General features: G+C 37.5%; 1 protein-coding gene across 1 annotated transcript; it reads left to right on the top strand.

Moving 5' to 3' along the window:
* The first annotated feature begins 24,504 nt into the window (after positions 1 to 24,504).
* LOC110901399 lies at positions 24,505 to 24,870 on the top strand. Its single transcript, XM_022148230.1, has one exon. The coding sequence runs from the start codon at positions 24,505 to 24,507 to the stop codon at positions 24,868 to 24,870; it is 366 nt and encodes a 121-aa protein (XP_022003922.1).
* Positions 24,871 to 27,311: the final 2,441 nt, after the last annotated feature.

The raw sequence follows: 27,311 nt of genomic DNA on the forward strand, positions 1-27,311 counted from the left end.
TTGGTTCATTAGTTGTCTAATTATTATGCAAGATTCTGTTAATCGTCTAAATGTTGACTATTATGCCCTTTTCACCTGAAAATGTGATTTTTGAAAATATAAAAAGTAGACACCTTAGTTACTGATTTATAAACTTGTACCTAAAATTTGACATCATTTTGAGGTCTAGATTTAGAGTTATGCTCATTAGCGTAATTAGAAACCTTTTTAGTAATTAAATGGCGTAAATTGCATATAGCCTATCTAAACCCAAATTTTAATATCAAACTTTTTACCTACTGATATAAAATAATATTTTGGGATTTTTTGAAGATTTTAATTTATTTTTAGGCTGGGCATAACTTAGAGTTCTAAGCTTATTTCGGTTATTGCTGGTTTAGCCCTTTTGGGCTATAAAATGAGTTTTATAAGTCCTTTTTACCTGAAACCTTTTTCTACTGATTCAATATGTTAAATAAATTATTTTGAGCCTTCTGGAATATCAAAAATATCAGCTTTCTGTACAAAACCCGAAAATGGCTCCAAATCGCCTTTTTAAGCGTTTTTTTAACACATAGTATGTATCAAAACTAGTTTAAAGTTATAAGGGTTGATACCTACTGATTTTCTTAGTAAATTTTTATATTTTAACAGTAGGCAAAAGTCCTAAACTCAGATTTCCAGTTTTGACCTTTTAGGCTTATGTGAAATTACCAAAATGCCCCTACGGTGCATAGAATGGTTAAAATTAATAAATTTCACACATAAATGATACCCTAATGTTATAACCCATTAAAATGAGTATATTTACTGATTTATTCAGACCTGTAACTCAGGTTACTAATTAAACTCTTTTACACCCTTTAAAATGACCAAAATGCCCTTACAGGGCATAGTTTGCGTTTAAAATCATTTTGGGAATAATAGAAGACATCCTACTGATGTCACAACATATTTAAGGCATATTAACTTAGAAAACTTGTATATGATTCATATGGTTACTCGTTACGCACTATTCGCGTTCGAATCGGCTTATGTAACTAGTTTGCACATATTAGCCGAAACGGGTAAAACCATATCATTTTTGTCTCAAAATCCAGAATGTGTTTAAGTTACCCATATTAAACAAGCATGCAAGCTTGTCGGGTCAAAACCACATTCTAAAACGGTCTTCGCTTTATCACGCTTTGAACCGTATTCTTTCTTTAAAACTAACCAGTCTAAGCTTAGGCTAAACTTAAAGACCAGTTAGGATTCTAATAGGTTATTATAAACCTTCGTTCCAGAATAGGAGATCCAGTAAAAGCTATTTGCACTTGATTATTGTGACTATACTTGCTCAGGTAAATACTTTTAACTTATTTTCCCTATACGGGCATGGGGTACGATATATAAAATACCGCTTGGTCGGGCATTGAATCTTTAATCAAATGGAGATTAAATCATTGAAATGTCCCGTTAAAATTGTTTTGTTTCCTTTAAGCCTTTGGGGGGTTAATGACCATGTCCCGGATATCCTTGGCATCATTTTACGAAATGGCCACGACCTAAGCATGCGGGTGTAGGCGTACACCCGTTGTGCATAAATAAATATTAAGGTATAACCGCCGGTTTTGGGTTAAACCGCTGCGGGATTATATCATGGGTGTGTCTATTGATCTTTAACCCGGTGTAAGACCCGGGCTACTAAACGCATAAGAAACATGTAAATCTTATACAAGTTTATATTCAAATAATTATCCCAAGTTATAAAAATCTTTTATGCCATGTGCATTTAAATCAATTTTAAACCTTTTCAAAATGAGTTAGTTAAATTGTATTTACCAGTGTAAACTGACGTATTTTCCCAAAAAAGGTTAAGTGCAGGTACTACGCGTAATAGGCTGGCCTCGCAAGCTTGGATGCAATTAAATCTGTTGAACAAGTTTCCTTTTTCATTTGATCCGCCTGTGGATCTGTTTCAACTATTGTGATACTTAATATTACAATTATATTTGGTTGAAATAAATCTATCTTTTGCTTCCGCTGTGCATTATAATATTGTGTTGTTTGACTATGACGATATCAACTACGTCACTATACCCCCACCGGGCCCACCGGTGACACGTGGAAATTAGGGGTGTGACAGGTTGGTATCAGAGCCAACACTGAGTGAATTAAACACTAGCCTTTTGTGTTTAATCTCAGTGCACAAATTGCACATTTCTCGAGTTCCGAGTCTAGACAAAGAACATAGGACAAATTCAGTTTTGTTTTACTTTATTTTTGTCTTTTATTTTATATATTCTTGTTGTTATCTTTAATTATGTTTACAAGTTTAAAAATGCCGCCCAGGATGAGACGAGGACGAGGTAAGGCTCCATTTACTAGCCGTGACCACGAAGCCGGGCCTTCTCACCGGCGTACACCCTCGATCACTATGAGCACGAGTCCTCAGGAACCCTTGAGGACGTATATTGAACCCGGGAGGCGATCAGTCTCCCTAAGCTCCTCACCAACCAACCTACACTCATTTGGGCCTCAGTCTGAAAACTAGCCCAACAACCCCCAAGCATCCTTCATACCACTAAAGCGATCAAACTCGCACCATTCTTTCGGCGACCCCACTCTCGCCTTCCAGAGCTGGTTTAACCCGGCTAATTACATTCAAGAATCCGTGGGTTTTAACCCACTAGGACCCGAAGATCACTTTTCGGGTGACAACGACATGGATGAGGATACGGATCCCGTGGAGCCTGCAATCGGGACCCCAAACCATCCCATCGAGATCTCGGATGGGTCCTCGTTTCATGGATCGCCTTACCGCGGTCCGGATAGTTACCATGCGAGGTTCAACCAGTGGGACTGGTATTTTACACCCTCTAAACACTCGTCTCCATACCAGCAGCAGCAGCAACAGTAGCAAGATCCTTCCGAGGATTCCCGATTTGTGGCAGTCACTCCGCCACCACCACCACCACCAGTGGAGCAGCCGCTTCCGGAACCACCGAGGCGGAGAAGATCAAACGCGCGGATGTCCGTGCGAGGAGGAGTCCGCATCAGCACTCCTCAGCCCTCGAGTGGCAGCCACTATCCGCCACTCCAAGAAGAAGACCCGCAGATGGGAGGACCATCGAACCCCGTCTTGGAAGCAAACTCCGCGCCTGTGGCGCCACCATTGGGTTTTGATAACCCAATCCCTGCATATGCCGGTTCCGCGGCATATAACCCGTTCGAGCTACCGGGCCACAACAGCTTCAACTATGCCAATGTGGACCCGTACCAGGAGGCGTGGGACTACAATGCTCGTCACCCTGAAGGGCCCTATGGTGGTCCTTGGACCACCGGGTACCCACCTTATGTGTACCAGCAACCGCCACCTCCTCAACCTCTGTATCAGCAGCCGCCGCAGCCGCAGCTGACCCGCCGGAATGCCAACAAGAGGTCCTTGAAAGATTGGGCAAATGTGAGCAGGACATTCAAAGGGAGCGTGAAAGCAACCGAGGCTTCTTCAAGGGTTTGACAGACCTACTCAAGGGGAAGTCCAAAAGAAGAGGTCATTAAAGACCTTTGTTTATTTATTTTATTTAGTTGTAATTAAGTCCCTGCGTGGACTTTTGTTTCAGTACTCAGCCCCTGCGTGGGCTTGTATTTTTGTACTCTGCCCCTGCGTGGGCATGTCTTTCTGTTGACCCCTGCGTGGTTATGTTTATTTATTTCGCCCCTGCGAGGGCATGTTATTTTGTAGAAGTCCCGTTTAGGGCAAAAATGTACTTGTTTGAATTATTAATGAGATGGTTTAATTTAAATTTTCATTTTGTTTGTTATTTATTATGTGCATAAAATAAATGAAAAAAATAAATTTTCCTATTAAAAGATCTACCATTATATTAAAATGGCAAAATCTAAAAAGGACAAGACCTAGCCATGTGTCGTCATAAGACAGGGCCAAGATGGTAGTTCCATAATCGGATTCAGATCCATATTAATATCTGAATTTAGGACTGTTCTGCGTTAATTATTAAAAGAATCTTAAAGGTAAAACCTAGTCTATATGTCATTGCAGACATGGCCAAGATGGTAAAACCTATCCAAAAGATTCCAAATCTTTGTTAACATCTGTAAGTATGTTAATATTTCTGGCAAACTGTGAATCGCTAAAGTCATACATGCCATCTTTTAAAAAGGATCATTCTAAATTCCTTTATTTAAAATAATCATCCCTTAAGGATGGAGTGCCTACGGGCTATAACTGATGTCCTTGGACTAAAGACAGTAGTAGTCTATAACTCCCTGTCTATAAACAAGGCCATGAACTTTGATTCAAAACTTAATACCTTGACTCCATAAAAGTCTTGGTTATAAATTAAATTCGTCTATATGACTATTCCCATTTGTGCTATTATTAAATTATAAAATAGGATTATAATAAAGATCCTGAATATATAAATTAACCAAAAATGGCTATTAAAACCATGGTTAATAAATCACAAAATACTGTAAAAGCTTCTAAATAAAACCTTGCTCATTATTTTCTATATGTAGCAATTGAAGCTACATGGATGGGTCGGATGAGGTGAATAGTCATCCGGTGGAAAACCACGAGAATGCTAAGATACAGGTTACTGGTGCGGAACTGCAAGCACTAGTTGATAATGCTGTTGCAAAGGCTATGGAACGGCAGTAAAGTGAATATAGTGGGACTCGAAGTAGGACCCTATCTACACCACATTCCAAGCCTAAGACTCATTCTGAAGCTCACAGCAAGCCACCCTCTACCCAACCTAAGTCTAAGAAGGAAGAATCAAAGAAAGATGATGATCGACATTCCTCAAACCAAAACACTGTTCCCTCCAAGAAAATAGTGTTTGATAATGCACCACGTGCCAAAGGTTGCACATATAAATACTTCGTTTCATGCAAACCCCGGGATTTCACTGGGGAGAAAGGGGCAGTGGATTGCATGACTTGGTTGGATGAAATGGACACTGTGGTAGATATAAGTGGATGTGCTGAAAGAGACATTGTGAAGTTTGTGTCTCAGTCTTTTAAGGGTGAGGCATTAGCTTGGTGGAGGTCTTTGATCCAAGCTACCGGGAAGATCCCATTGTACAACATGTCTTGGGAACAGTTTGTGGCACTGATCAAGGAGAACTACTGCCCTCAGCATGAGGTTGAAAAGATTGAGTCTGATTTTCTGTCATTGGTGATGAAAAACCTGGATTGCCAAGCCTACCTCACGAGCTTTAATACAATGTCTAGGTTGGTTCCTTATCTTGTGACCCCGGAACCCAAAAGAATAGCTCGTTTTATTGGGGGTTTAGCCCCAGAGATTAAGGCAAGCGTAAAGGCTTCTCGGCCAACTACATTCAGGTCTGTAGCTGATATATCCTTGTCCCTCACATTGGACGCGGTCCGGTAGAGATCGCTGAGGAACACGGATGCAGAGAAAAGAAAGCGTGATGATGACAATTCATGATGGTCAAACAAGAAGCACAAGGGAAACAATGACCACAAGAAGGGGTCTGAATCTAAGAAGGATGGGCATCAATCTGGAGATAAGCCCAAGTGTAAGGTTTGCAAGAAGCACCATTTTGGGAGGTGCAGATATGACTCAAAATCTCAGTCTCAGCCAAGGCCATGTGGGATTTGCAAATCAACTGAGCATAAGATCCTAGAGTGCAAGAAACTGAAGGATGCAACTTGTTACAGTTGCAATGAAAAAGGGCATATCAAAACAAATTTCCCAAAAGCTGCGAAGAAAGCTGATGAAGGGAAGAAGACCAATGCCAGGGTCTTCCAAATGAATGCACAGGAGGCGATCCAGAATGATAATGTCATAACAGGTACTTTTCTTATTAATGATATCTACGCAAGAGTGTTGTTTGATTCTGGAGCAGATAAATCGTTTGTAGATGATAAGTTTTGTGAGTTGTTGAAAATGCCTGTTAAAGCCTTAAGTGTGAAGTATGAAGTGGAATTAGCTGATGGAACCATAGAAACCGCATCAACCGTTTTAGATGGATGTTTCATATCCATTAGGAACCACTCTTTTCCTTTGTCCCTGCTTCCGTTTAAGCTAGACGGTTTCGATATAGTGATAGGCATGGACTGGTTATCGCATAACCAAGCCCAGATTGTTTGCAACAAGAAACAAGTGGTGATCAAGACTCCGTCTGGTGAGCCACTTACCATTCAGGGAGATACCCAACATGGATTGCCTGAGCAGGTGGCTATGCTCAAGGCATCCAGATGTCTAAAGAAGGGTTGTGTCATTTATATGGCACAAGTGACCATTGATGAGCAGAAACCCAAGATTGAAGATATCCCAGTCATTTCTGAATACCCCGAAGTTTTCCCGGAAGAACTACCTGGTTTGCCACCAGATAGACACGTGGAGTTCAGAATCGACATCATTCCAGGAGCAGCACCTCTTGCAAGAGCACCTTATAGCTTAGCACCAACAGAGATGAAGGAATTAAGGACGCAGTTAGATGATTTGCTAGCCAAAGGCTTCATTAGATCAAGCTCGTCTCCATGGGGAGCGCCAATCTTGTTTGTCAAGAAGAAAGATGGATCGATGCGTTTATGCATCGATTACCATGAGCTTAATAAGGTCACTATCAAGAATAGGTATCCTTTGCCCAGGATCGACGATCTGTTCGATCAGTTACAAGGGGCAAGCTACTTTTCCAAGATTGATCTGAGGTCAGGCTATCATCAATTGAAGGTTAAAGATGAAGATGTGCACAAGACTGCATTCAGGACTCGCTATGGTCATTACGAGTTCCTAGTGATGCCTTTTGGGCTCACTAACGCACCTGCCGCATTCATGGATCTCATGAATCGCGTCTGCAAGCCTTATCTGGATAAATTTGTCATCGTCTTCATCGATGACATCCTCATTTACTCGAAAAGCCAAGCTGACCACGAGAAGCATCTCCATTGTATTCTGAAGCTACTTCATCAAGAAAAGCTCTATGCCAAATTTTCTAAGTGTGAGTTCTGGCTTCGTGAAGTCCAATTCCTTGGACATGTTGTTAGTGAGCGTGGTATCCAAGTAGATCCCGCTAAGATTGAAGCTATCATGAACTACTGGCAAGAGCCGAAGACACCCACGGAGATTCGCAGTTTCCTAGGATTGGCAGGATATTACAGGCGATTCATCAAAAACTTTTCAAGAATTGCAGCACCCCTGACTCTACTCACTCGCAAGAATAGCAAGTTTAATTGGGGGCCTAAGCAACAAGAATCTTTTGATATTCTGAAGCAGAAGCTGAGCAACGCTCCAGTTCTGACGTTACCTGAAGGAGTTGATGAATTTGTAGTTTATTGTGATGCATCACACACCGGGATGGGGTGTGTGCTTATGCAAAAAGGCAAGGTCATTGCCTATGCTTCACGCCAGTTAAAAGTGCATGAAAAGAACTACACCACCCATGACTTGGAGCTGGGTGCCGTTGTATTTGCACTTAAACTGTGGAGACATTATCTGTATGGAACTAAGTGTGTGATCTATTCTGATCACAAAAGCCTTCAGCATCTGTTCAATCAGAAAGATTTAAATATGAGGCAGCGACGTTGGATGGAAACTTTGAATGATTATGATTGTGAAATAAGATACCATCCAGGCAAGGCTAATGTAGTCGCAGATGCCTTGAGTAGAAATGAAAGAGTGAAGCCGATAAGAATCAATGCCAAGAGCATTGAAATCAAGAATAGCTTGAATGAAAGGTTGTTAGTTGCGCAGAAGGAAGCTGTATTAGAAGCTAACTATCCTGAGGAAAAGCTAGGAGTAACTGAAGAACAATTGTCGTTTGGCAAGGACGGAATTCTAAGATTAAATGGACGAATATGGGTTCCTGTTTATGGAGGACTTCGGGATGTCATCCTTCAGGAAGCCCACAGTTCCAAATATTCCGTTCATCCTGGAGCTGATAAGATGTACCAGGATTTAAAGACAAACTATTGGTGGATAGGCTTGAAGAAGTCTATAGCCGCTCATGTAGCTAAATGTTTGACGTGTGCGCAAGTCAAAGCTGAACATCAGAAGCCGTCAGGTTTGCTACAACAGCCTGAAATTCCCACTTGGAAATGGGAAATGGTGACGATGGATTTCATCACCAAGCTGCCAAAGACGAGGAAAGGAAATGATACTATATGGGTGATAGTAGATAGACTGACTAAGTCAGCACATTTCCTACCCATTAAGGAAACTTATAGTTCTGACATGTTAGCCCAATTGTATGTTGATAAGATTGTGTCTCTGCATGGAGTACCAGTGGCTAATATCTCTGACAGAGATACCAGATACACGTCACACTTTTGGAAAAGTTTCCAACACTCTTTGGGCACGCGCTTAAATTTCAGTACGGCTTACCATCCTCAGACGGATAGGCAGAGTGAACATACCATTCAAACTCTGGAAGGCATGCTACGTGCATGTGTGATTGACATAGGTGGTAGTTGGGATAAGCACCTGCCATTGGTTGAGTTCTCCTATAATAATAGCTACCATACCAGCATCCAGGCTGCGACTTTTGAGGCATTATATGGTAGAAAATGCAGAACGCCTATTTGTTGGGCAGAAGTAGGGGAAGCTCAGTTCTTAGGTCCTGACCTAGTCTTTGAAATGACGGACAAGATTGTCCAGATTCGTGACCGCCTGAAAGCTGCCAGGGATAGGCAGAAAAGTTATGCGGATAAGAGATGAAAACCTCTGAAGTTTGAGGTTGGTGATAGAGTTCTGCTTAAGGTATCACCCTGGAAAGGGGTGATGCGATTTGGTAAGAAAGGTAAGTTAAGCCCAAGATATATAGGACCGTTCGAGATCATCGAATGTGTAGGAACAGTGGCTTATAAGTTAAACTTACCTGAAGAGCTCAGTGGTATTCACAATGTATTCCACGTCTGCAATCTGAAGAAATGTCTAGCTGATGAATCGCTAGTCATACCACACACAGATGTGCACATAGATGGGAGCTTAAAATTTGTGGAAAAACCTTTGTCGATTGAGGATCGACAGGTAAAGAAGCTTCGAAGGAAGCTTGTGCCTATTGTCAAGGTGAAATGGGATGCCCGTAGAGGTCCCGAATATACGTGGGAGTTAGACTCCACAATGAAAGAAAAATACCCTCAATTATTTCCGTAAATCTCGAGGTCGATATTTCTTTTAAGGGGGTGAGGATGTAACACCTCGTAAAATCATACCCAATAAAATAAAGACACGTGTCATGTAAGACAAACGTGTCAGGAACCCGGATCAAATAAAAGATGTATGGTAGGATTTAAAAAGGGCGACATGTTATTAAAATACCTCTGAGCGACCCAAGTTATAAATCCCAAGACCTTAAATCGTTATGATAAAGCTCTAATATGTTAACCGGTCGTTCCTAAATAAATAAATTCCATTTTTATATGGAAATTGGGTTCTTTAAAAATGTTGCTACAACATTCAGGAATTAAATTCTTGATTAAGAAGGGTTGAACTTGAATTAGAATGCATGTCTAAGTTATCATAAGGATCCAAGGTGAATTTTGTTATTTCCGACACTTTCAAAACCTCCCACAAGATCCAAAATGTGTAAGTGCATGCAAAGCATGAAAAGCCTGCCCACATGGTCCCCATACTGATTGACCCAAGATTCGGACTTGTAAAGAATGCATGGTCAAAGCCTATGAAATTTCAAATTTTTGTCTTCTGGTCGTCGGATACGGACCGTATAGTCTTAGGCTTACGGTCCGTAAGCTCTGCAACTGGGCAATTCAGACCATGGTCGGTTACGGACCGCAAGGCCAAGGGCTTACGGTCCGTAAGTGGTGCTTACGGTCCGCAAAGCCTCTTGCTTACGGTCTGTAAGACTGTTGCTGGCAGCAGGTTTTGGACAGCTGCCTGTTCAGCCTGTTGCACCGCCTTATTTAGGTGGTTTTCGAAATCAGGGGCTTGGTAACTGGTATATAGCAACATAGGGACACCTGGGATGATCTTGCAACATTAGTAGACTACTTTGGCATGATCTTGTGTCATTTTGTTCAGTATATAAGGAAGTGAAGTTGCAACATTTTGATCACTTCATTCAAGCTCATTTCATTTGATCTCTGCCTAGAATCCCTAAGCATACTTAGGACTCTTGTAAGTGTCCTTAATCCTCTATAATTCAGTTTAGCTTAGTTAATTAGCTAAAAGTCAAACCGTCGTAATTAAGGTTTGACTTCGAGATTAAGTTATAATTATCCAGTCAAATCTCGAATTAAAAAAATACCTATAAGTAGGTAATTACGTGGGTAATAAACCCTTAAAAGGGTATTCTCTGATTCCCACTTTAACTATGTCAATTGTCGGGTCAAAGCTAATTACAAAAAGTCAAGAGAAAACTTTATTTCAAATAAATACATAATTAGCAATGTAGGATCCATACAACCTGTTTTATCATTAATATAACTTGGTAACTAATGTAAGAACATGTCTAAACATGTTCACCCCGACAATTTTCAGTTTAGGCTCGGTTTGGAACCGAAAGTTGCATAGTTTGACTTATACTTTGACTTTCAGTTCTGACCCGTTTAAGCCAAGTTTAGGATTGCCTCAGAGCCTCTTTTGGACCTAGTTACAGGTTAGTATAACCCTCTGTGATTATACGGCTTGGTTCATTAGTTGTCTAATTATTATGCAAGATTCCGTTAATCGCCTAAATGTTGACTATTATGCCCTTTTCACCTTAAAATGTCATTTTTGAAAATATAAAAGAGTAGGCACCTTAGCTACTGATTTATAAATTTGTACCTAAAATTTGACATCAGTTTGAGGTCTAGATTTAGAGTTATGCTCATTAGCGTAATTAGAAACCTTTTTAGTAATTAAATGGCGTAATTAGCATATAGCCTATCTAAACCCAAATTTTAATATCAAACTTTTTACCTACTGATATAAAATAATATTTTGGGATTTTTGAAGATTTTTATTTATTTTTAGGCTGGGCATAACTTAGAGTTCTAAGCTTATTTCGGTTATTGCCGGTTTAGCCCTTTTGGGCTATAAAATGAGTTTTATAAGTCCTTTTTACCTGAAACCTTTTTCTACTGATTCAATATGTTAAATAAATTATTTTGAGCCTTCTGGAATATCAAAAATATCAGCTTTCTATACAAAACCTGGAAATGGCTCCAAATCGCCTTTTTAAGCGTTTTTTTAACACATAGTATGTATCAAAACTAGTTTAAAGTTATAAGGGTTGATACCTACTGATTTTCTTAGTAAATTTTTATATTTTAACAGTAGGCAAAAGTCCTAAACTCAGATTTCCAGTTTTGACCTTTTAGGCTTATGTGAAATTACCAAAATGCCCCTACGGTGCATAGAATGGTTAAAATTAATAAATTTCACACATAAATGATACCCTACTGTTATAACCCATTAAAATGAGTATATTTACTGATTTATTCAGACCTATAACTCAGGTTACTAATTAAACTCTTTTACACCCTTTAAAATGACCAAAATGCCCTTACGGGGCATAGTTTGCGTTTAAAATCATTTTGGGCATAATAGAAGACATCCTACTGATGTCACAACATATTTAAGGCATATTAACTTAGGAAACTTGTATATGATTCATATGGTTACTCGTTACGCACTTTTCGCGTTCGAATCGGCTTATGTAACTAGTTTGCACATATTAGCCGAAACGGGTCAAACCATATCATTTTTGTCTCAAAATCCAGAATGTGTTTAAGTTACCCATATTAAACAAGCATGCAAGCTTGTCGGGTTAAAACCACATTCTAAAACGCTCTTCTCTTTATCACGCGTTGAACCGTATTCTTTCTTTAAAACTAACCGGTCTAAGCTTAGGCTAAACTTAAAGACCAGTTAGGATTCTAATAGGTTATTATAAACCTTCGTTCCAGAATAGGAGATCCAGTAAAAAGCTATTTGCACTTGCTTATTGTGACTATACTTGATCAGGTAAATACTTTTAACTTATTTTCCCTATACGGGCTTGGGGTACGGTATATAAAATACCGCTTGGTCGGGCATTGAATCTTTAATCAAATGGAGATTAAATCATTGAAATGTCCCGTTAAAATTGTTTTGTTTTCTTTAAGCCTTTGGGGGGTTAATGACCATGTCCCGGATATCCTTGGCATCATTTTACGAAATGGGCACGACCTAAGCATGCGGGTGTAGGCGTACACCCGTTGTGCATAAATAAATATTAAGGTATAATCGCCGGTTTTGGGTTAAACCACTGTGGGATTATATCATGGGTGTGTCTATTGATCTTTAACCCGGTGTAAGACCCGGGCTACTAAATGCATAAGAAACACGTAAATTTTATACAAGTTTATATTCAAATAATTATCCAAAGTTATAAAAATCTTTTATGCCATGTGCATTTAAATCAATTTTAAACCTTTTCAAAATGAGTTAGTTAAATTGTATTTACCAGTGTAAACTGACGTATTTTCCCAAAAAAGGTTAAGTGCAGGTACTACGCGTAATAGGTTGGCCTCTTCTTAGCATCGTTTAGAGTCTCGCAAGCTTGGATGCAATTAAATCTGTTGAACAAGTTTCCTTTTTCATTTGATCCGCCTGTGGATCCGTTTCAACTATTGTGATACTTAATATTACAATTATATTTGATTTGATTGAAATGAATCTATCTTTTGCTTCCGCTGTGCATTATAATATTGTGTTGTTTGACTATGACGATATCAACTACGTCACTATACCCCCACCGGGCCCACCGGTGACACGTGGAAAATAGGGGTGTGACAACACATCAGTGGAGTAATTGGGCCGCTCCATAAAATAATAAAGCTGGGCCACGAATTTAATATGTTGCTTATAGAGCAATGGGCCGCGCGTGATATAATTTGACTGGACATTGAATGTTTTATATGTGCTAGTCATTGTGAAATATACATGTTTTATCTTTGGGCCATACTCGTTTAATAGCTGGGTTTGAAGTGTGTACTAGTAGATTATGTATGTGTGTATGTATATGACATGTTTGAGCGATTACATGTTAAGCATTTGTTCAGTGCCCTAGATGGATAAATAAGCTGTCATGATTTGGATTGCATGTGTGCGTTACGTGAGCCATGAATATGCTTGATGTGAACCTTGAATACGTGAATTAGTTGTATGCAAAATGCATGTGAACTGACCGTTATCGGTAACCATTTTAGGATGTGTTTGTTTAACTGTTAATCAAGTAAACAATCTTACCTAGCAAACCTAAGGTGAGTTCATCTCTTTTGAGCATGCGTGCCGGTGGTTGGGACAGCCAGTGGGTATCCCGGGGAGGGATAAGTCTTTTGGGTAAAAACAGGAATGTTGGATAATATACTCATCCTATCACCTTTAAAGTCCCTCCGTGTTGTTTGGTTACCGGGGAGGTAACATGGTATTAGTTAGTAACGCTACTTAGGTTTGGCAACCTCACCCCGTACCTGGGAGGACGGGTGTTGAACTAATGACCTAGTCATGACCAATGCTTTGATAGGTGCATTGGAGAAAGGGCAAAATAATCAGAAGCCGTCTTGTATTCGGGTATTATCAACATTACTTTCGGAATTAATTTCAATGGATTAACTAAACACTTGGTAATCAACGTTTTCGTAAAACTATAAACTCACCAGCGTTGTCTGATACACTTGTTGCATGCTCGCAGGTGGTTAGATATCTTGGATTTAGGAACTTGCTGTCTGAAGTAGCTGGAATGGTCATGGGTCGACTAGAAGGATTTATAAGATTGATTTCTTGATACTATACAATGGTTTGAAACTGATTAACTTTGGTTTTCTAATTGCTTCCGCTGAACGTGTTGGTTTTCATTTAAACTTGTTGATGGCATTCTCTTTAATGATTGAGAATTTTATTTATAAACTTGTATGGGTTCAATGTAATTAGTGGCTCGTCGTTGATACGTCACTCGCCTAGCAGGGACATTCCCTAGGTGGTATTTTGGGGGTTTGACAGTGAGGTTTGTCAAACCTAATAGCGCTATCAACTAATACCCCACGTATGCCCACCCAACAATCTAATCGGTAAAATATAGGGACTTTCATGATAGAGTTTTTCGTTTAATCCAAGTGTACTACTCCACCTCCGGTGGATAGTATGTTTCAGAAGTTCCAACAAGGAACGCGCGTGTAGCCCCAACCAGGGCTAGCGAAAAAATTGTTGTCCCAACTAGGACGGATGCTTTTGGAAAAAGGTTGTGAACTCACCTTAGTTTGCTCATCGGCAAACTTGAAAGGTGATCAGGAATAATCTCTTACTGGTGTGTTTACCATTTCAATTAGTTTAATTTATGAATTCCTACATGTAGTCTAACACATAGCCACAGAATCATGTTGTCATACAATTACACGTTTAGGTAAGTTTGTGTATATGATCATATCATTCCATAAACACATTCATTGTCACCTACTAATGTTTCTATTAACATTCAACACCTTTTGATAACATGTAGGCACACTTGAAATGTTCATAAACACTTTCAGCTCATTGCAGTTTATGTCAGATTTTTATACAGTTTTCCGGAATTTATTTAAAATGCTAAACGAACTCATAAAATTATCATATTTTAACACATGTTATTTGGTACCCGAATACTAGTGTATTTTTTTCATGACCTAAATCTTTACATAAAACCCGTGAAAATCATTGTTTACACATATGTCTGATTTATAACTTTATGATCACAGTTTACGCCAAAAATAATTTAAAACACCACATTCAGTCTTTTAACGAAATTCCAGTGGGAGATTTTCATGATCAACTAGAACTACCTATAGTAAAAATTTTAGATCATAACTCAATCCTACATTGAGTTATGACATTCGTAATGGGCTGCAAATTCTAACAGAAAATGCAGCCTGGACCTTTGTTACGGAAATATTCATTTAGAATATCAAATCACGTCGAAAATTATGAGTCCAGTGGGGTTTGAAGAGTATTTCAAAGCATTACATTTTAGACTGAAGAAAAAGTGAATTTCGTGATCTTTTGACCTTGTCATAGCCAACACAAGTCGGCTATAAAGATTTGGACAAAATCTGCTTACTTTCAGCTCTTCCCAAAAACGTGTTTATGATCTTGTTTACCCCAAATCCGACCCGTACATCATGCATAACCCCAAATACATCAGATTCAACAACCAAGTATCATCAATATCAAGTTATAATCAAAACCCTAATTTTTAAATAATGAAAAACATCAAAATTGATCAAGAAAACTTACTTGTAGGCGTTAAAGGGTATTAAAATCGATCAAGAATGTGACAACTCGAACCCTTAAGGTTAGTAACGCTGAATAGTGTGACCTTAACTCCTTATTATTCCTCTTCTTTGCGTTAATATTCTGCTTTGTGATAACGCCGTTAAATCCTGTCATCCTAACTGACTATCATTCAACGTTCCTCGTTTAGATGAAACTAACTTATTTGTTTTGTGTTATTATAATCTGGTTTAACTAAACGAGTTAAAATGTTACGCTTTTATTCGGGCCGCATATGCATCGGGCGACAATTTCGTGAAGGCAAGGACAAAAACCCCAACCCTTAATTGTAATTATCACTTGGGCTTGAGCCCATGATCACGATCGGCCTCAAACTTGTTTGCTAGCAACTTTATTCTTGTTAGATAGCCCAACTTTATTTTTGTTAATTAGCCCAACAAGTTACGGGGCCCAGTAGCTTAATAAATTGGACCTTTACTGTTTTGGTTTAGCAAATACGAATTATACTCCAATTCGTTTTCATGATCAGTTTAAAACTCAAACAAACCCCCCACTTCTCCTTCCTTGATTTCGACATCAGTAAACAAACCCTACCCCTCTTCCTTGATTCGCATCAGACGTAGGAGACCCCCTCTTTATTCAAGCTACATTCCGATCTATCAGTTACCGGTTAGTAAATTATGTTATTCAAGTTGTGCTACTATGTTACATGATTATATTACATGATTATAATAAGCCTTGATGAGTGTTATATGCTGCCGACAATTGTGATGATATGATTGAACCGTAAAAAGGGTCCAATAGATATAATCGTTGGTGCCATATGACTGATCCGACATACATGATGAGACTAATGATTGTTTTGTTGATTTTGTTGATAAATGTGTGTTCACATGAGTATACTTGCATGCTAGTAATCAAATTGGTCAAATAACATAAAGACATGTAAGCCTTAGAGTTGGTCCAATCACATGATTTGTGAGACAAGTATGCATTAAGAGAAGTGTCGGCTAGCTTGAGAAATAAAATAGTTAAAACAGTAATGTGATTTATGTGAAAATAACGTGAATAGATGGTTCGGTCCAATACAATTAAAAAGGTGATTGTCAGTTTTGTAAAGAGAATCGGTCCAATAATAGAGTATTGGTGGTTTGATCAAGTCAAAGGGGATGGCGGCCATGTGAGTGTTGTCATACTAGTCAACACCTATTTATTTTGGTTGAATAATCGGTGGTCCATGCATCAAGTTAAATAAAAGTATTTGATAAAGGTTATAGGGGCTGTGTTGTCACGCAAGGGTTGGGCCGAACTATGGTCCAATGAGGGCGGCTGTTAATCTAAATGAAACAATAGAATAAACCATGTGATTACTCCTGTAGCCATAAATGCCTGCATGTTATGTAACAACAGTTTGTCGGCCATTATTGTTAAGTATATAATAAAAAGTCATAGGTAAGAATCAAAGGGTAGTTGTGGTTTGTGTGCTTATGAAATCGGGTCACCCCAACTCAACAAACTGTTCAAAATAAATCGAACTGGGCCGAGGGGATGAAGTGGGGCTTAGCCCAGTTGAACCGTGCATCTCTTGGGCCCCTATTCACTGTTGGGTGTGGTTGATTTGTATTTAAAGTAGAACTCGGGTAATAAGAGATATGGGGGGGGGATTTGAGACATTTAGTACATTAAATCATGGTGTATGCTAGGGCATAATCAAATAACTTGTATGTTGTTATGCGGTGCTACTTGTGTAACGTGTGTGTAGAATGTAAGATCTCACGCCACGTGACTGATTGTTAATTGGATCAGGCCTTGTAACTTGATAGAGCTACTCGATACTGTGTACTATTGGATCAACTGTTTGAATAATCATTGTTCTTGTTTGAATTGTTGCTTAACTGTGATACGTGCCATACGTGACAATCACTGATGTGATTTATGTGTAAACAAACTGTAAAACTGATCATTACCAAACACTCTCCTAGGTCGCGAGTATTGAATAAATTAACAAGTGAAATATTCTGCCGAGCAAATCAAGGTGAGTTCATTGCATTTTCTCAAGCATGCGTCCCGGTGGTTTGGGACAACTGGTAAACACTTGGAAGGGAAACTATGGGTAAACAACTTAATCGGTTTTGGGTATTGCCTGGAGGGCAATGGGGGTGATTAGTTGATAGCGCTATCAGGTGGGAAACCTCACACCGGGCCGTAAGGACGGGCGTGAACTAATTATCTGGGTATGGCTATGGTTGTTAGAGGCACACTCCTCGGATACATATGGGCACTCTCCCTAGGGTATCTAACGAAGGCAACATAGCAAACGGTCGTTAAGGGGTACCCACTCCCCGGATACATATGGGCACATTCCCTAGGGTATCTAACATGAGCAACATTGTAACGCAACATTGAATCGCATTAACATACATCTGGTAACTCAACCCGTTAACAAAACCTTGAACTCACCAGCGTAGTCTGACACACTTGTTTACATGCTTGTAGGTAATTATTGAAGGAACTGGGGAGTTTGCTGTCTGATGCTGCTGGAGTGGTTGTGGTCATGATAAACAATTACATTGATGTGGTTTCGATACATTTACACACTTATACATTTATGCTTCCGCTCAATACTTTGGTTTTGGTTAAACTTTCAAACGATACATTTCTTTCAATTGGGTATTTTATTACATTATAACTTGTGTTTGATATGATTGGTGGCTCTTTGTTGAATCGTTACACCTCCATTAGGGACACGCCCTAGGTGGTAATTTGGGGGTGTGACAGTTTGGTATCAGAGCCACTGGTTATAGAGAACTCGGTTTTAAAACGTTTTCATAAAACCAGACTATAACCGAATTGATTCAAACGATGACCATGACACTCAGCTTCAGACTGCAAGGTTCGTTCCTCGTTAGCTTATGCTTTATATGCCTAGTAAACGTACCTATATTTATAGCATGCACGATACGACATGGTAGGCATCATGACACATTGATAGTGTAACATAACACTTGCATCTAGTAAATTCTAATCTTGTTGGTAGTGCTTATTTTGTGTTGATTGGGATGGGAGAAACTTCAAACATAAGTTAAGAAGCATCGAGAGGAGCATGCAAACCGCCTTATTATCATGGGTGCACACATAATAATAACGCGTGGTGCATGCAAATCCCAATGAGGCTTAACGAATGTAAGAGGGGATCTTCCCTGTCTGTGTATTAACCTGATAGTAAATCGATAGAAGCTTCTCATGTTCTTTTTGGTTGTAAACTTGATCTCGTGGGTCAAGTGTTCGACATTGACCTACTTCCCAATACTCTTGTAAGTTTTGACATAGTCATTGACATGGACTTGGTTATCTATGTACCAAGCAGAAAATTCTCTGCAAAAAGAAAATCGTGCGTTCCCTCTCCCCAGTGGGGAATCCTTATCAGTTTAAGATCATCGTAGTGGTTCCATTGTTGGCATTGTCACAGTCATGAAAGCCCGGAAGTGTCTACGGAAGGGCTACCCTGCCACACTAACTCTTGTCACCGATTTGCCGCTTTAAGAAAGGAAGATCGAGTGTCTTCCACTTATCCATGAATTTTCTGACATGCCTCTTGAAGAGTGAGTTGGTTTACTTCCACATCGTTAGGCGGAATTTCAGATTGACCTTATGCAATTTCAGACTCCTTACGGGAAACAGAAATCCCTTAGGTTTGCTAAATACTATCACAGCTTCATCATAGGATTTTCGAAGGTTTCGCAACTTCAACCTCCTTAGCATAGCGGGGAGCTGTGAATTCCTGAGAAATAAAATCGGAGAACGTCCTTACAGCTTTTGAAACCCAACCCTACGACACGCGAAGCATCGCTTCTATCCGAGGGTGCCGACGATCCAGCGACATACCATGATGGTGTTACGGAGAGGAACTGCACGACCTACAACCTCCGGCGGAAACCGTGGTCATTGGATTTAAGTGGGAGGCATTGCTTGGACGGTACCGAAGGCACCAATTAGACCGATCACAAGGGCCTCCAGTGCACCTTTGTTTCAATAGAGCTAACCATGTGATGGCATCGCTAGATGGAACTTCCGAACGAACACGAGATTAGGAGAACTATACCCACGCATCCCTGTAGACGAACCTTATCACTTTCACTTGTCATCGCCGCTAGAAGTGAAGCAGTCACAGTTACACGCGTTTGTCGTTTTGCAACACTAACCTTTACCCACCAAACTCTGATTTGGACAAACGATACACTCGCGCGACCGCAATGTAATGAACCTCCCTGTTGTGTCATACCGCCATGCACCACTACTGGAAATTACTTCTTGACAACAAATTTGCTGGCCGAATCCTTCGGATGTTTAATGGACCCCTGTTTCGCTCGAATCTTTGTACGAACCTCATTAATTCCCTGTTTCTTTGATTGGCAACTGATATAACAAAGCGCTAACCATCATACCATGATTTCTACCGATCACAAGATTGGCCCCCAGGCGTTGTAAAGTATCTATGGATCGAGTTCGTCGGAACTCACTTCAAGCCATTGTTTTAGATCAATTTTCGGGATGAAAATTCTTTCAAGTAGGAGATGTTGTGACACCCCGCGAAAACGCTTAACAAAACTAGCTTCCTCAGCGACTGTTTGCTAAATTTCGGGACGAAATTTCCTTCAAGTTGGGGATGATGTCACCCCTGAGCAAAATCCGTAGCAATCTTGATTTCCTCACTTCACTCCTCAATGCTTACTTGCCAAATTTCGGGACGAAATTTCTTTCAAGTTGGGGATGATGTGACAACTCGAACCCTTAAGGTTAGTAACGCTGAATAGTGTGACCTTAACTCCTTATTATTCCTCTTCTTTGCGTTAATATTCTGCTTTGTGATAACGCCGTTAAATCCTGTCATCCTAACTGACTATCATTCAACGTTCCTCGTTTAGATGAAACTAACTTATTTGTTTTGTGTTATTATAATCTGGTTTAACTAAACGAGTTAAAATGTTACGCTTTTATTCGGGCCGCATATGCATCGGGCGACAATTTCGTGAAGGCAAGGACAAAAACCCCAACCCTTAATTGTAATTATCACTTGGGCTTGAGCCCATGATCACGATCGGCCTCAAACTTGTTTGCTAGCAACTTTATTCTTGTTAGATAGCCCAACTTTATTTTTGTTAATTAGCCCAACAAGTTACGGGGCCCAGTAGCTTAATAAATTGGACCTTTACTGTTTTGGTTTAACAAATACGAATTATACTCCAATTCGTTTTCATGATCAGTTTAAAACTCAAACAAACCCCCCACTTCTCCTTCCTTGATTTCGACATCAGTAAACAAACCCTACCCCTCTTCCTTGATTCGCATCAGACGTAGGAGACCCCCTCTTTATTCAAGCTACATTCCGATCTATCAGTTACCGGTTAGTAAATTATGTTATTCAAGTTGTGCTACTATGTTACATGATTATATTACATGATTATAATAAGCCTTGATGAGTGTGTATATGCTGCCGACAATTGTAATGATATGATTGAACCGTAAAAAGGGTCCAATAGATATAATCGTTGGTGCCATATGACTGATCCGACATACATGATGAGACTAATGATTGTTTTGTTGATTTTGTTGATAAATGTGTGTTCACATGAGTATACTTGCATGCTAGTAATCAAATTCGTCAAATAACATAAAGACATGTAAGCCTTAGAGTTGGTCCAATCACATGATTTGTGAGACAAGTATGCATTAAGAGAAGTGTCGGCTAGCTTGAGAAATAAAATAGTTAAAACAGTAATGTGATTTATGTGAAAATAACGTGAATAGATGGTTCGGTCCAATACAATTAAAAAGGTGATTGTCAGTTTTGTAAAGAGAATCGGTCCAATAATAGAGTATTGGTGGTTTGATCAAGTCAAAGGGGATGGCGGCCATGTGAGTGTTGTCATACTAGTCAACACCTATTTATTTTGGTTGAATAATCGGTGGTCCATGCATCAAGTTAAATAAAAGTATTTGATAAAGGTTATAGGGGCTGTGTTGTCACGCAAGGGTTGGGCCGAACTATGGTCCAATGAGGGCGGCTGTTAATCTAAATGAAACAATAGAATAAACCATGTGATTACTCCTGTAGCCATAAATGCCTGCATGTTATGTAACAACAGTTTGTCGGCCATTATTGTTAAGTATATAATAAAAAGTCATAGGTAAGAATCAAAGGGTAGTTGTGGTTTGTGTGCTTATGAAATCGGGTCACCCCAACTCAACAAACTGTTCAAAATAAATCGAACTGGGCCGAGGGGATGAAGTGGGGCTTAGCCCAGTTGAACCGTGCATCTCTTGGGCCCCTATTCACTGTTGGGTGTGGTTGATTTGTATTTAAAGTAGAACTCGGGTAATAAGAGATATGGGGGGGGGGGATTTGAGACATTTAGTACATTAAATCATGGTGTATGCTAGGGCATAATCAAATAACTTGTATGTTGTTATGCGGTGCTACTTGTGTAACGTGTGTGTAGAATGTAAGATCTCACGCCACGTGACTGATTGTTAATTGGATCAGGCCTTGTAACTTGATAGAGCTACTCGATACTGTGTACTATTGGATCAACTGTTTGAATAATCATTGTTCTTGTTTGAATTGTTGCTTAACTGTGATACGTGCCATACGTGACAATCACTGATGTGATTTATGTGTAAACAAACTGTAAAACTGATCATTACCAAACACTCTCCTAGGTCGCGAGTATTGAATAAATTAACAAGTGAAATATTCTGCCGAGCAAATCAAGGTGAGTTCATTGCATTTTCTCAAGCATGCGTCCCGGTGGTTTGGGACAACTGGTAAACACTTGGAAGGGAAACTATGGGTAAACAACTTAATCGGTTTTGGGTATTGCCTGGAGGGCAATGGGGGTGATTAGTTGATAGCGCTATCAGGTGGGAAACCTCACACCGGGCCGTAAGGACGGGCGTGAACTAATTATCTGGGTATGGCTATGGTTGTTAGAGGCACACTCCTCGGATACATATGGGCACTCTCCCTAGGGTATCTAACGAAGGCAACATAGCAAACGGTCGTTAAGGGGTACCCACTCCCCGGATACATATGGGCACATTCCCTAGGGTATCTAACATGAGCAACATTGTAACGCAACATTGAATCGCATTAACATACATCTGGTAACTCAACCCGTTAACAAAACCTTGAACTCACCAGCGTAGTCTGACACACTTGTTTACATGCTTGTAGGTAATTATTGAAGGAACTGGGGAGTTTGCTGTCTGATGCTGCTGGAGTGGTTGTGGTCATGATAAACAATTACATTGATGTGGTTTCGATACATTTACACACTTATACATTTATGCTTCCGCTCAATACTTTGGTTTTGGTTAAACTTTCAAACGATACATTTCTTTCAATTGGGTATTTTATTACATTATAACTTGTGTTTGATATGATTGGTGGCTCTTTGTTGAATCGTTACACCTCCATTAGGGACACGCCCTAGGTGGTAATTTGGGGGTGTGACAAAGAAAGCCACCAATTGCAAGATCCTAGCAACAAATCAAAGTTGGATGGTGTTTTGAAGGCATAATTTCGAAATTATGGTGGAGGTGGGGCTGCCATGCGTATTTGGGGGTTTAGGATCGGGTTATTTTTTTTAACTAATTAAAACCCACGGGTGGGCCTTTTGGTGAGATTTTGTAACTTTTGGTGGCCCTTTCTAGCTAACAAAAGCCCAGCAAACCATTTTACTAATTTTTAATAGCCAAAATCTATAAAAATAAAACCCACTAGTTTGTTTATTAAAAATATTTTTATAACGTTAAATCACACAAAAAGTGCACATTGTTCGCAATTACGAGAGACAACTAACAAGTAGTCCATGTAATCAAAAAAGATATATTTCCACTCAATTATATTATTATTTCTATGTTTGCAATACCATATCGATGTTTCACCAACGTTCGGGGTCAGACTTGTGTGCTGTTTGGTAATTCGGCTGATTCGCCGAATTATTGTTACGTGAGTATTCGTGTACTAACCGACACACTTAACCAACCAATATGAGGTGAAATGCTATTGTGAATGTATTAAATCATGTTAAAGATAACGGAGTTAACCTGAAAAATCTCAGTTGTCACATAAGTTTTACAAGGAATTTATACAGAACATAAAAAACAATAATAATTATTGTTAAGTAATCCTAAGGTATATGTTTGTGATATTTAATTTCTGAAACTTGTAATTACAAAAGGACCTTTAAAATTATAACAATAACAATTATCGTTAAATAATCTTAAAATATATGTTTGTGATATTTAAGTTTTCCAATATGGCTAAAGCTTTATCTTGTCAATCCGTAATCAAAATAAAAACTTAAACTACGTTGTATATTAGTAAACATGAAAAAAATATATAAAAGTTGTATTATCATATTCCATTTTTAATAAACAATTCCAATGAATGTCATGTGTCAACACTAAACCATCCTTCAAAAAAAATGTTTTAATCAAAATTGATTTTTATTCTTTGTTAAATCGGGTTAATATCATAGAATGAAAACATGGGTTTTTTTAATCTTTACCATAATACCCGCCGTTATATCAAATTCTATGATGTATTATAGGTAAATTCTTTCATTACTTACTTGGCTAACGATGTGGAAATAATTAAGATTTTCCTAAAGATTAATGACTATGATGAGAGTTGTTAACCACTATAGAAACATATTAGGTATTGATTACAAGAAAGAAATTGCGAGTTTATGGTATATTTATCAAATATACCTACTTGTCTTATTGTGCTATACAAACAAACAACTTTCATTATTTAATCTATGTAAAACACCCAACTATAACCTAGTATACTTAATATATATCAATATACCTTTACAGATTTGTTTTGAAACTCTAAGTAACAAGATAACTACAACTATTTCACTAAATATTGCTTGAATTTATTTATTATACCATCAAATAAAGCTATTATTTTACCTACTTTGAGTACCATACATTTATTTAAATACAAAGATTAACTATTTATTTCAAAATTTAGAATCATTAAACTTTCAGTAATTCAGGGTGTTACATATCATTTCATATCTCACATGATTTATAAAATTAATAAACCATGGAATTTCATGCCTCATGTGAACTTACATGGGCTTCATGTCTCCCATGTTTCTTAAAATCCTTTACACCCATGTTTTTCATGTGAACTCAGTACTATAAATCTCTTAACAAGGCCAACCACTGCTTTGTACATTTTGTTTTCACACCCCATCTCTAACTTTGTTTCTCTTACTTATATAATGGGCTTAAAGTGTCATAAGGTTCTTTTTACTTTAGTTGTCTTCTTTTTGGGGATGTTTATCAATAACATCTCCCTTGCATCTGGTGTCAAAACACTTGATGATGGATGGAGCCCCATCTCACCAAGTGACCCAACAATGGTGGATATTGCAAAGTTTGCAGTGAACACACACAACGAAGGGCATCCTGAAAGTAGAGTTGTCTTTGATAGTTTGGTAAGTGGTTGGGTCTCAGGTTATCCAAACCCAACCTACAATATGACCATCGCAGCTAAAAGCGATATAGTGAGGAAGTATTTAGCCCTTCTTGCTGAGAGGCCATATATGAACTCTTTGTGGCTTCTAGACTGGCAAGGGCCTATTTAGTCGTGTACCTATTTAATTTAATTAATAAAACTATGATATGGCCAACATCTGGTGGCTTGTTATGAATGATAAATGTTACCCATCAGTTATTAATTTTGTCTTATATATTTATCTTAATAAAGCTTAAATCAATATGCTTTTGTAGCATTCTTTACATGTTGTAGTGTTATTGGTTAACTTATTTGTTATATGTTTTATAATTCTTGCTCATGATGTTAAAAAAATCACTCTAATTTATACACATTATGTTATATACAATATTTTTTTCATTAAATAGTTATTTACTTTCAAATGTATTAATGTATTTAAAGGTATATCGTATCTTTGAAGAAATCTAATTTGAAATTAACTCCTAAGTACTTATAAAATGAACTTGAAACTACAACTTATTACCGATTGATACGCATCTTTACTAACTATTTAATTCTAAAATATGGAATTATAAAAAATACATTTTATAATTCAGTAATATCAATCAGTTAGTAAAGATACATATTATACCATATTTTAGAATTAAATAGTTAGTAAAGATGCCTATCAATCAGTAATAAGTTGTAGTTTGAAGTTCATTTTTTTCTATTTTCAATTAAATAATATTTTTATACTTTTAGCATTACATTTTCTCTTACCTCCACTTTCAAAATATATTAAAAATTATAGATGCTGAACAATATCCCCTCCAAACAGTAACGTTTTCTTGCTTTTCTACTCACAGCCACTTACAATCAATTTTGATAGAATGTAAATGCTCTAACAGAACGTCAAAATAAAAAGTGAACTATATTACATACTAGGTTATAACCCTTGTGTATCACACGGGACGAATAATTAAAAAAATTAAATAGTTAGTAATGAAGATTTTAGAATTATAAAACCATATTTTTGAGACACTTTTCAAATACCCGAATAAATTTTTTGTGTCGTGTATGATCAAACAAGTGATGTTTACCAAGTTTATAAATATAAACATTTAATCCATCGATAAATATACATGTTTTAAAACAAAAATACAACAATAATAATTATAATAATCCACATATTTAGAGTAAAATCCAAATCAACATACAAGAAAACATGATCGGAACTAAATGTCATGTCTAAATGGAAATACACATTAGTTTTTTTTTTATATATTTGTTCGTAAATTTCATATGTAACAATGTGGATGAAAATATATGACACTCACATACGCATGTATTTGTATATACTAATTTTTCGATGTTTTGAAATTATATTAATATATATCATAATTTGAACAATTATATTTTTTTGAATATTAGTGATAAAGACAACGATTATATATTCTTATCATTTTATCATTATATATATATATTATTGGCAATTAACATTGTATGTTTGAACTACGTAATTTGACAACTTAGATTGCAACGCAATTAAATAATTAACTAACTAATACTTATATAAAAGATATTCTAAATCAATTTCAATATATGCAAAACATGGTTTGCGAGTCGTTTTGTTTTTAGAAAAGCTCATAAATGCATTCCTTTAATTGAATAACCTTAAGGGTTTGTTTGGTATAAGGTAATGTAATAGATGAGAGAATGGAATGGACGAGGTAATGGAATGGAGAACGGAATGAAATGGATCATTCCATTCCATTGTGATGTTTGGTTACTCATACGTGAATAAAATGAATCATTACTTTGTACAATTTGATAAACAAAAGAAGATGAAGTAACGAAACACAACTGTATTAAAAACGACTTTACCCAAAAAAACTGTATTAAAAACGACAGAAATATAATTGCCTCAATAATAATAATAATAATAATAATAATAATAATAATAATAATAATAATAATAATAATATATTAATGATAAAAAAATTAATAATAGATTTTTGATATATATTAATATTAGTATGAATATTAATAAATATAATAATAATAATAATAATAATAATAATAATAATAATAATAATAATAATAATAATAATAATAATAATAATAATAGTAACAACAACAACATATTTCTTTCCATTCCTTGAAGGAATGGAAAAAAAACACCTACATACTAAGGAATGAAAATTATTATATTTGGAAGGAGTTACATTCCTTTGGAATGCTTCATTCCATTACCACATAATAACCAAACATGTTTCTTTTCATTCCATTAGAATGATCCATTCCATTCCACCTTCCATTCCTTCATACCAAACGCTACCTAAGGGTTTGCACAAGAAAAAGATGTGAGGTAAAATATGATATCACACATCTTAAAGTCTCAAAGTTTTTGAAACAATTTATTAGGTAGTAAATTTAAAATTTGATTTGTAGACAAGACAAGAAAAATTGTTATCTATACGTTAACTAAATTTTTTTTTGTTTAAAAAGGGATTAGAATTACAATAAAGAAACATGTGTTAGAAGATATAAAAGTTATTATTATTATTATTATAAAATATCATTTAAATGCTA

This window comes from Helianthus annuus, chromosome 15 (genome assembly GCF_002127325.2).
Source record: "Helianthus annuus cultivar XRQ/B chromosome 15, HanXRQr2.0-SUNRISE, whole genome shotgun sequence".
NCBI lineage: Eukaryota > Viridiplantae > Streptophyta > Magnoliopsida > Asterales > Asteraceae > Helianthus > Helianthus annuus.